Raw genomic sequence first — 12,135 nt, 5'->3', positions numbered from 1 at the left:
ATCAATCACGATATCTTTTACTGAAAATAAATTTTCCTGTTGATTATTTTGAAATTGGTATTTATAGAATTTCTTTTTATTCTGTCAAATGTACTTAGAAATGTTAAACATTTTTAGATCCTGCCAAAACCTATACTTTCCCTTTAGTCAGAGGTAAATTAGTTTACTGCACTGTTGGGCTTTGCACAGAGGCTCATATTTTTATTTTGTTGGTTAAAACCCATCCCTAGTTGCCTCTGGGATTCAGGGGAAGAGTTCTGGGATGGGGCAGAGTTTTGTCTAAGCCTTTTGCCTTCAACTTTCACTTCTGGTTGAATAGATCAGTTTGGAAAGTTTGGACATTGAACATCCATTGAAGATGAAGTTGAATATATCTGGACTTGGCAATAAAGAACACATCCTAGATCTCATGCCTGCAATACAGCTCCTCACAAACCATGTCCGCTATGTTGTATCCTATGGTAATGACAACAGTATCTTCCGGATACATCAGGTGGACGGGCTCAGTTATCTTCAGGTTGTTAAAAAACAGGCTGTGCCTGGCACTTACACACTGGAAATTGTTAGCATTCCTCTCTACAAAAAGAATGAACTAAAGAAACTAGAAGAAAGAAATGAGGACAACTACCTCCTAGGAGAGCTTGGAGAAGCTCTTAAAATGAGGCTCTGTGTTGAACTCCACTAAAACCTACTTTATTTCCACTTTGTGAATGACCCACTTCTATTCATGTACTTATCCACCTGAACATATTTTGCTTGTCAAAAGTTTTACAGGAATCAATGACTTATTTTTTGTAAAGACCAAAGACAGTAATGGATAGAGACCTCTGTATAATTTCCATTCTGTCCAAGACTGCAGAATGGCCGTTTGACTCTACCACGGCCAAAGCTTTGACTACAATGCCAAACATGGTTACTGTATTTTCTATATAACCTCAATTTAAAGTATCCTTTTTAAAAAATCAAAAATGGACATTCAGGAGGTCAGCATATGGCATTAAATGGCACAAAAATGTGAGTTACCTTTTTTCTGTTAGCAGTCTAGCACGTTAGGTATTTTGCTATAGTTTCTAAATTAAAAAAATAGAGATTTTATTTATTTTAATGCAGTAATATATGGAGAAATTAACAATATGTTAACAAAAAAAGGGAAACATGCTTGTTTTTCTTCGAGATTTTATAAATTTGAATTATTACAAGAGATTCTTTCTTAAAAAAAAAAGAGAAAAACTAGTCAATTCCAAAAATGTTTCCTCTCATAATTGTGCCAGTCGTCCATATAGCATAAAAACCGTTTTTTAAGATGCTGTCATAGAGCCAAATGAGCACTGTAGTACACTTCTAGGGAGACAAAAATGTCTTTTTCCAAGCAGTATTTTAAAGTAAGGATGCCATAAATTACTATGTTCAGAATACCAGTAACTGTAAGACTCAGTACGGATGCTCACCTTGCAGCCATAGAGACTAGATTCCATATCAAAGAGAAGAAAGAATGGAAGATGACGCACAACCACTGTAGCAAAATACCTGGACTGCTTGTTGTACCATTAACCTTGCAGGCCAAACCGTACTGTATTTCCTTCAGATAACCTCAATGTATCACATAACACCTCATTCATTACAAACTAAAGGTGCTCTACATACTTGCATTACTGTAGGCAGCTGAATACAAATCTTCTCTTCTTAGAAGGGAACACCTGATTTCTCATTCTGTTTGGTGCTGGCTTGGATTGATGCTGAAATGAATATGACTTAGCTATTTCAGGACTGCTAGATGTGCATGCTATTCATGCTGCACAGAAAAAAATGCATATTTGAAAACAATTAAGATGTTTCATTAATACTGTAGTTATACACAATATGCCTCATTTTATCATAGTTTATTTTGTAAGAATGACTTTTGTACAATGAGTTGGCATTTAGTTTATTTTAGTATTTTTAAACATGTTGTGCCATTATGTGTTAATAAGTGTATGCCACCATGGTACGTTTATTGACAGCTGGTACCTGTAACAAATTACATAAAAGAACCTTACATGTGAACCAATCTAAAGCACATCCCACATCTGGTATCATTCCATATACCTTTACTGACCAAAGAGTAGCAAAAAGCTACATTCAGTGTTTGGATTCCTATTTTGTATTTTCTTTATGAAAAGAAAAAGACTTTGTGAATTACAATTTTGTTTTTGAGGGGAAAAGGCATTATTTTGTTGGCCTTTGTACTAATACAACACCACTTTTCCTGCAATAAAACTTATTTTCTGGTAGCTGTCTTGATTTCTTCATAGGAATAGCCATGTTAGTCTGTTGAGGCAGAACAAAAAAAAAGCTCCTGTGGCACCTTAAAGAATTACAACATGTATTCCAGTATGAGCTTTTATGTGTCAGAGCTCACTTCCTCAGATTCAAAGGAAAGAAAACCATTTACCTTATATTAAGAATGTTGCGGAAGATGTGCGGGAAAGTAGGTGGAGTTGAGCCAAGAGAGAGAGGCCTGGTATCCTAAATTAGGAGTGAATGTTTAGTTATACATAATGGGTGATGAGAGAGATCAGAGGTTCTATCTGCTCTCTGATGTCAATTCTTTCATGCTTCAAACTGCCTCTTCCTTAATTAGCTTACTTAATTCTAAGAAACTGGCTAAAGCTTCAGACCTTTCTCATCATCTACAACTAAACAATCATACCTGATTTTTGAGCTCACACTCATGAATACTCATCCTGAAATAAATGTGGTTAGTTTGTAAGATGTCACTGGACTTCCTTTTGGATTTGTTTAGACACTTGAGGAAAATGCCTTTAACTGAATGACAGTAGACATGTTCTATTTTTCCATCCTTCAAACTATAACCTATCTACAACGTTCAGTACGCTTCTCAAGTAATTGAAGATCTATCCTATTGAAATAAAAAAAGATAAAAACCATTTGCTTTTCTCACAAGCTCCCTTAGTTTCACTGATTTGGTACATATGCCCTCAACTATATATTTTAATATATCTTAATATTGCATTTGAAGAATTACATTTCTTAATGATTCATACACCACTCAATTGCAGGTGATTTCCCTGCATGAACCATTGGAGGCAGGCTGTAAGACTGAAGGCAATGTCTGTTCTCATAGCCTAAATGTATGCCTTCACCAAAGGAGAGATTTTTCTGTCAGAGTAAGAACAGTAGGTCTGTCACATCCTGAACAGCAAAAATCTAGTACTTGAGGGTAGTCAGCAGGAGGGATCCAGTGATAAAAAGACAGGAGTATCTACCCAAGGCAGAACCCAGCTGTAAGAAGGCAAGAGCCCACATATCCAGGGTGGACCTGGGTAGTAAGTGGACAATGCCAACTGAAAATGCTTCATTCATCTAAAGGGTAGAGATATTGCATAAACTTACCAGTTCCCTGACATCACACAATCTGTTCATGACCCTAAGCCTACACATATTAATGTAACACAACACTGACTCCAACCACATGGCAAAGACAGCAGAAGGGGCTTCTCTACATTGTCAGCTTATCCTGATTTTCTTAGAAATCAATCTACAAGCACTGGAATTGGTTTGGGTACAGTCTGCCCTCCCTCTGCATTTTAACAGTTGTATAGTCAGTTTATTTCTTCCTTACATGCCCTAAATAGTCAGGATTTTCAAGCGAGGGTGCTGTGTTATCAGTGGCATCACTGGTGACATCACAGCATGCACTCTCTTTTTTATTTTTAGTGTATGAGTAAGCCACCCACATTACTTTTGCATTTTTTTTAAAAAAAAATCCATTTCATAATGTTATAATGATCTAACATTGCAATAATAGATGCAGCAGATGCTTTGAAACCGTAACTTTCATTTTTTAAAAAGAATCTTGGGTGTTGCTATTACTGTTTGAAGAAATAAGATGTCCTTCATCTGTTTGCTTATTAAAACCAATTCTTGGCATAGAAAGAGAAGCTAATTTATCCTCAAGAGAATTAATTTTATCATATATTTTCTGAAGGGTTTCTGCTAATAAGAATGTCTGAGAAGCCAGAATACCCAGAATATCAGACTGATCCTTTTTCTCCTTCCCCTTTTCCAAAGGACAAAATTTCTTTGACAAACCTGGGTCAGCATTAAAAGTAGAGTCTAAAACAGATTTCACCTACATTTGAGGTCGTCCTTGTCCCTCAGAAGTTTCATTCTCTGACCATTCATCGTCTAGAGTATGGAATCTATTTGAAAGTTTCAATTCCAAAAGTAAACTTGCTTTGTTTTGGGATGGGAGAATTAAGAGGGTTGAAATGACAGCCCCTCTTCCTACCTATTCCAATCACCTATGGCCATGTGTAATATTTTTGGTGGGAAAAGTTAAATAATTTGGTTATTTTTTTAAAAAAATAGTAAATTTAAAGTTATGATTACAGATAAAATGGCATTAGATGCTATGAGATTTAAAAGATATGAAAGACAATTGCTTCAACACAAGATAGCAAAATAAATAAGTAGGTAATAAAAGAGTAGCAATTAAGATAAAAAGTGAGATTTTAAAACAAGCAGCTGAAGAAGCCAGCAAACCAACAAGCAGGGCAGAACCCAGTGAGCTGGCATCAGCAGCACAAATAGTTCATGAGTTGCTGTGGAGTATGCAAAGTTTGCTACTATGGCCTATAAACCAGCTCCCTAGTCTATTTTCCGAAAAAGCGATCTCACTTCGAATACCAAGCAAAATAAAATAGGATAAAATAAAAAAGCTTGAAGAAATCAAAACAGCTCCTCCTCAAGTGAATTGGCTTCGATTGGGCACCAATTAAAACAATAATAGTAAAATGTACCAACATACATACTGTTAATTAAACGTCTAGGAAAACAAAAGTCAAAGTGAAAGCAAAATAAAAACAAAGTCACCTTCCAATGCCCTAACAAGCCTCTAATAACAAGACCTCCCCTCCCACTCCCTCACTCTCTGGAGAGAGAACTAGAACTAAATCTACATAACTATATAGCTACATTGAAATGATAAGAGCTACAAAACAAAACAATAAGGAAACTCAGCCAAAAAAAAAGGGGGGGGGGAGCAATGAGCATCCTGTGCTATCAAACTGGAACCCTTGAGGCAAAAGTGGTCTCAAAAGACCTGGGAGGAGAAATGGGAAAAACAAATAAATAAAAACAACAACAGTGAACTAAAGGCAAAAAAAAATGTATGCAGAAATCAGGGGATAAATTGAAGCTGTCTCAGGCCAGAACTGATTTAAAAATCCTATGTGGAAAAGCCCAAGAATTAACAGTGCATAACAATTCAAACCAATTGTAAAACCTATGTGAGCAACTATAGTTGCCTTCATAGTTTACATAAGAGCCTTAGTGGATCAGACACATGTCTATCATGTCCAGCATCCCATTTCCCACACCGGCCAACTACATATCCTGGAATACTATAGCATATGCACAGAGGCCAAAGCCTTGACCATTCAGAGGTTTACTCACTCTGATGTAGAGAAAGATTAGCTATTGGTTTTTCTTTACACAAGGAAGGTGATGATTTCTCTCTTACAAGTCGAACCTTCGCAGAAAAACTGCTATAAGAGAAAGAAACTGCACACAATCTTCCACAAGTTCATTGTGGAAAAGAGGTAGTTTCCCTACTCAGTTGGACTTTTGTAGGAAACAACAAGGTGCTTCTGGTGCTTTTATTAAAAGCTCAGTTTGCAGAAGGAAAAATGTGTTTTCCATAAGTAAGACTTTTCCTCACAATGCAGGGACACTTGCCAGATACAGGAGGGTGCACACTTTCAAGAAATACCTGCTCAGACACCATACATCCCAACCGTCTCCTAACCTGGCTGGAAGCTGCCTTCTCTGTAGTACGTAGCTGGAGGCAAGAGTTTGTTGGCAGGAAAGGGCCAAGCCCCCAGGAAGATGCTGCTCTGCCTGCCAAACCACACAACTCAAGGCAGAGATGAGCAGCAGGCAGGGCCAGGTTATGAGCAGCTGCTGTGGTTGATTGCTACACAACACTCTGCTAGACTACTGGAACTTGCTTCTCATGTAGCTTTCAAATTTGGCTGCACTGTATGGAGCCAAAGCCTCTGGACATGAGGAATTCCTTTCCCCCTGGCACTTGATATACATGTGTGTAACATATACAAAGCAAAAACAAAGAATGAGGAAGACTACAAAATATTAATCATTTCTAACAGCTCCAGAGCAACCACCTCCAAACCTTAAAATCTATCCAAACTATAAAATTGCAAGTTGGCAAGTTTATGGAACAAATCTGTTTATTTTTCCACAAGTTGTTCCTGGGCCTTTTTTTCTTCATGAACTAAACTCAGAACACTTATAGATGATTCATAATAACAAAGCAGTCCTTGACCCATTGGCTTCTGCACTGCTTTAAGCCACCTGAGTTTCAGTGTTGGACTTCAGTTCACCTACCTTTTGTGTGAGAATATTTTTAACTTGTGGTTATTTCTCTGAGAATACTGATCCATACTGCTCTCCCACACTTTATTACTCTTTCTGCTGCCTTCAAAATGGGATTCAGATTGGGATGGAACTGAGACTTCTGTCCACTGTCTAGACAGTTGCACTGCTATGTGGTGGGGGGAGTCAGGCTCCTCAAAGCTCACACTTCTCTTGTTCACTGCCAAAATCTGTTGGGCTGATGCTGAAGCAGCTCTAGGGCTGGATGGAAACCTCCCCTTGGGTGGAGGCTCCTAGCTGAGTCCATAGCATGTATTCCTCTGGTTAAAGGAGGCAACCGGAAGATGTCAAAGACAGCACACAGAACCACCAGCCAGGAAAAAAACCCTGAAGGTCACACTCCTGGCTTCTGGAAAAGGGGAGATTCCCATTGCCAAAGTAGGCCAAAGAAAGCCCCTACAGGCTGCTCTCCCCACACATCATGTTTCCCCTCTGAGCCTGTTGGGGGAAAGGAGAGTGAAATCCCTGGAATCAGCTCAAGGGGTAGCCTGGTCTGTTATTCCAAAAACTGAAGGGGGAACCCATGAGGCCAGCAAAGAGGATTCCGTCTGTAGACCCACAGTAGCAGATGATCTGTGAGGACCCTTGTCTTGTAACTCCTCTAACCTGTCTGGAAGCCCCACTAGAAGGGTTCAAGGAAAAAACACCTTGGAAGGTGGAAAGAAACATGAATCTCTTGGTGTGTCTCATTCTTGTCTCCATCTCCATCTCTTTCCCAAGTTCCAAAGCATGCAGGCCAGCTATGTCAGTGGCAATCATTAGGCAAACTCCTCATTACCTGTGCCCCCTCCATAGGGTCCAGGACCATTGCTGGGCACTCAGTGATCCCAGAGCCACCCCTCTCATCTTGGGCATTCTGCAACTTCTCCATTAAGGAGCAGAAGATTCCACATCCCAAAGAAGGGCCATTTGGCAGCCAGGCCAGGCTGGGCACACTGGACACACAGGGACCCTGTTTGCCCAGCTAATTGCCGGATGGAGAGTGCTTGTAGAAGGAGGAGTTTTAGAACTCAGATCTTGGTCCCTCTTTGCTCATTGCTTCATTGCTGGTCCTTGGGCACTTCCAAGGAGACTGACTTCCAGACCTCCTCTGCCTCTGAAGGGCATGGTCTGCTCCCAGCAGCCTTCTAGGCAGTGCCCAGATACCTCTGAACGTCCTCTTCAGGGCTGCCACCTGCCCAATCTCGGAAGTTGGGGGTGTTTGATGCAGGTCCTCTGAAGATGACTGTAGCATGGATAGGTCCAGGGAGTAGATGGTGCTTCAGGAAACATAGACCAGCAGTATTACAGAAGAAAATTAGCTGCATCAAGGACGTTCTTGAAGATGTCTCAGTTTAAGAAATGGGTTTTGTGAATTTTCTTTCACAAGTTTTCCTTTTCTGAAACCCTGATCCTTTGGTGCCTCTCTTTCTCAGTCTCATTTTAAAACTCCATTTCTAGCCCCACCTTTTAATTCTTCCCCCTCAACTATTCCACTGCGTGAAATTGTGTGAGTTAGGGTAACTCTAAACATTACAATACCTCCATGTGCAGAAGCAGAAATGGGAAAACTCCATCCACCCCCTGCACTGTTTTTGCATTGGGAGAAAAGCTTAAGAGAAAGGCAGGAGTTCTCCCTCTCCTGACAGCAGCTTTCTAAGCCCATTTGGGCTATCCTTTTTTTATGCAAGCCCCCAGAACTGCTGTGTGTCTGTGAAGAGCCCAGGTTGGCTCTGCAGCAAACTCATGAAGGAAGTAATGTTTAGAGTGACCTTTATATTTGATCTCTTTGGTCACTTAAGTGAACGTCAAATTTTGCCACTTTGCTTCTGAATTTTGAAAAGAACAATTTCCCCAATATATAGAATTGAAGTAACCACATGATGTAACTGGTGTAGACCATGGAAAAGATCCAGTTTCCATGAATGATGGAATTGTATTACAAAAGGAACCACAACTGACCACTGAATAGTGTGTTGATTCTGCATTGTGGCCAAAAGTAATGCAGCCTGAATTTGTAAGTGCATTTGTTTCCCGTGTGTGTGTGTGTGCTATGTGCTGTCAAGTCGCCTCCAACCTATGGCGACCCTATGAATGAAAGACCTCCAAAATGTCCTATCATTAACAGACTTGCTCAGATCCTGCAAACTGGAGGATGTGGCTTCTTTTATTGAGTCAAGCCATCTCATTTTAGGTCTTCCTCTTTTCCTACTGCCTTCCACTTTTCCTAGCATTATTGACTTTTCCAGAGAATCTTGTCTTCTCATGATGTGACCAAAGTACAATAGCCTCAGTTTTGACGTTTTAGCTTCTAGGGAGAATTCAAGCTTGATTAGATCTAGAACCCACTTATTTGTCTTTTTGGCCATCTATGGTATCTGCAAAACTCTCCTCCAGCACCACATTTCAAATGAATCCATTTTCTTCCTGTCAGCTTTCTTCACAGTCCAAGTTTCATATCCATACATAGTAATGGGGAATACCATAGTTTGGATTATCTTGATCTTGGTCCCAGAGAAACATCTTTATCTTTAAGGATCTTTTCTAGTTCCCTTACAGCTGCTCTTTCAAGTCCCATTGGTCAAGTGAAATTGAGGGTATGGCTTTTCCTGTGGATCAGAACAAATGTCATTTTTCAAAAACGCTTGCTGAAACAGTTTTAGACAACAGTCAGAAGCAGAAAAGGAGCTGGCTTGTATATTCTATATTATAAAATGAGTGTGTGTGTATGTGCCATCAAGTCGCAACTGATGTATGGCGACCCCAGCAAGGGGCTTTCAAGGCAAGTGAGAAGCAGAGGTGGCATGCCATTGCCTTCCTCCACAGAGTCTTCTTTGATGGTTGCCCATCCAAGATCTGACAAGTTCAGGCTGTACCATGCCATCTTCCCTCCATTATATTTCAAAAGGAACCAACAAAGTTTTTTTTTCTGCTGTAAAATATATCCACAAGTTGTTACTTTCAGTTCTTCACTGGAGAGTACTGTAATTAGTGACTGGAAACACTTAAGTGATATTCTGAAGCAGCATGAAAAGTCATCCAGCCATTTAACTGTACACTGCAACTGGATGGAAACTGAATCCAAGTTTAGAGAAAACAAGTGCAATGTTGCAGTACACCAATGGATTAGAAGCCAAGAAATTCTGTCACATTAGATTGCATGCCTTGTGGATGATGATGAAGGCAAAATTGGTGTAAATTAGTGTGATCCTTGGATTCAGGGCAGTTCCTGAATCAACTAGACAAGGGTTTATGAAGCTCTTGTTGAGAATGCTGAAGAAAAACTACACGGACATTGCGGATTGCCCTGCCCAAGGTTATGAGAATGGTGCCAACAAGAAGAGACAAAAGAAAGGTGTTCAGGCAAGACCCCTTGCTTTGAACCAAGCTTCATTTGTGCCGCCATGATGGTCACACTCTTCATCTGGTGGATTCAGATGCATCATCCTCATCAAGGGAATCTATTTTCTTTTCGGCATGCTACTGCTCATCTTTGTGCTGTTTTCCACCTCTGTTCAATGATAGCAGATACTGAAAGGAAATGTACCCAGCCTCACTGTGAAGCCATTGAATGGCACTTGTTGGGAAAGTCACAGACAGTGTAAAGCCTATTCAATATCAGACAAAAGAAGTTTATGCAGCTCTGATGGAAGTAGCAGAGCTGCCTCAGCCAGATGCAGATCTTTGGCATGAACCACAATGTCAAGCAGACCAGCTGCTACACTTCAAGGTTTTGGTAGCATTCATAGTATGGTGTGAAATTCTGTTCCATGTGAGTATTGGAAGTAAGGCAAAGGTAATGCCTTACAACAGATATCGTAATTTCTATCTCCTTCATGAAGATACATGTAGACTTTATCACATCGTACATGGAAAATGGTTATGCAGTGGCAGCTATCCCTGCCAAACAGCTTACAGAAGCCCTTGAAGCTGATGCCACTTTCAAGGCGCCCCTGCATAAGTGCCTTAAGAAGAAACAGTTTGAATGTGAGAGTCAGTCTCATGAGGAGGAATGCAGTAGTCCAAAAGAAATCTTCAAATGGGAGTTCTTCTGCCTCTTGTAGACACTCCTTGTTTTTCAATTGAAGAGTGCCTGAGTGTCATAGGAAAATATGGGGATGCTTGTACGACCTTGAAAAGCTACCACAGGAAGCACTTACCACCCATTTTATGGATCTACACAGAGCCGCCCTCAGTGATAGCAACAACTTTGACATTAGCAGTGAAGATCTGTATTGAGAGCCGGGCCATCTATCTCCTCTTAAAGGCTTCCCATGAAATGACCTGTCATACATTCATGGTACTGAGAGGAGTGAGGCCTTCCCAAACATCTGGGTAGCACTACGAATTCTCCTGACAGTTCCAATGACAAATGCCAGTGGTGAGAATGCATTCTCAGAGTTGAAGCTCATCAAAAGAGTACTTATGAATCTACCATGGGAAATGAGCGACTCACATCACTTGCTATCCTTGTTCATCAAGAAGGACATCCTTCAAAACCTGGATCTCTCAATCACTACACTGGAGTTTGCACAAGCCAAAGCTCAAACAGCTCAGTCATGAGCAGTGGCAGTGAGCCAGACAACACAACAGAACTGCGAGACATGCGGCACAGAAGCAATCAGGCTGTTGCTTCATGTGCGTGTGCCCCCAGCCCAACCCAGTGGCAGTGCCGCGGGATGCATAACACAGAAGCAAACAGGCTGTGCCTATTGCTTCATGCACTTGGTGGGTCAGTCAGGCTGTGCCTATTGCTTCATGCATTTGGTGAGTATTGAACATTGGGAAGGTCAGTTTGTTGCCCCTCAAAGTAGCTTCAAGCAGACACTCTAGTTTTTGCCACTGTCCCTGCCAATTAGAGAGCTCCTATTCTGGCCCAGCCAGCCAGGAAAAGGGCCAGCCCCTCAAAGTAGCTGCCAGCAGACACTCCCGTTGTTGCCATGTGAAGAGAAAATGACAGGAAAGGGATCATGCCTTTCCCAGGGTTCAATCTCTCTGAAACTTGGGGGGGGGGGGTCTATAGAGGACAGTGAGGAGGACTATGTCCCCTGCAAATTTGGTGGGTGTTGGACATTGGGAACGTTAGTTTGTAGCCCCTCAAAGTAGCTTCCAGCAGCAGACACTCCAGTTTTTGCCACTGTGAAGAGAAAATGACCAAAGAGAAGCCGTTCCAGCCGTCACATCAGGGGTGAGTTAATTAAATGTTTGACCAAATATAACAGGATAATTTTTAATTTGATAATCTTGTATGGCCTGCAAATGATGTCATAAATATCCCAATTGGCCCTGGCAGAAAAAAGGTTCCCCACCCCTGTTTTAGAGATACGGTAATCAGAACTGCACTCAGTATTCCAATTGAGGCTGTGCCATAGATCCATACAAGGGCATTATAATAACAGTGTATTATTCCCAATCCCTTCCCTAATAATTCCAAGCATAGAATTTTCCTTTTTTCATTGCTGCAGCACTTCAGTTTCAGCACATTCAGACCCTATTTGTATATACTCAATGTTGGGATTTTTTTGTTCCGATGAACAAAAAACTTCATCTGCCACATTGTTGCACACTCAACTAAGTTGTGGGGATTCATCTGAAGCTATTTATTTATTTAATATATAATATTTATATGCTGATTTTTTCAGTGTCCTGCTCAATGCAGCTTAGAATTAAAAATCACAGTATTAAAACAGTATTAAAACA

The 12,135-nt window shown here is 40.6% G+C and overlaps 1 protein-coding gene across 1 annotated transcript in view; it reads left to right on the top strand.

Annotated features, from left to right (window-relative positions):
* The window catches only part of FBN2 (fibrillin 2), a 286,019-nt gene extending 283,758 nt beyond the window's left edge, over positions 1-2,261 (top strand). The window contains exon 65 of the mRNA XM_054986552.1: positions 320-2,261. Within this exon, the coding sequence (XP_054842527.1) occupies positions 320-685 (366 nt within the window). The 3' untranslated portion in view covers positions 686-2,261. The remainder of the gene's footprint in view (positions 1-319) is intronic.
* Positions 2,262-12,135: the final 9,874 nt, after the last annotated feature.

This window comes from Eublepharis macularius, chromosome 8, assembly GCF_028583425.1.
Source record: "Eublepharis macularius isolate TG4126 chromosome 8, MPM_Emac_v1.0, whole genome shotgun sequence".
NCBI classification, from domain to species: domain Eukaryota; kingdom Metazoa; phylum Chordata; class Lepidosauria; order Squamata; family Eublepharidae; genus Eublepharis; species Eublepharis macularius.
This window is presented reverse-complemented; position numbering and strand designations above follow the sequence as displayed.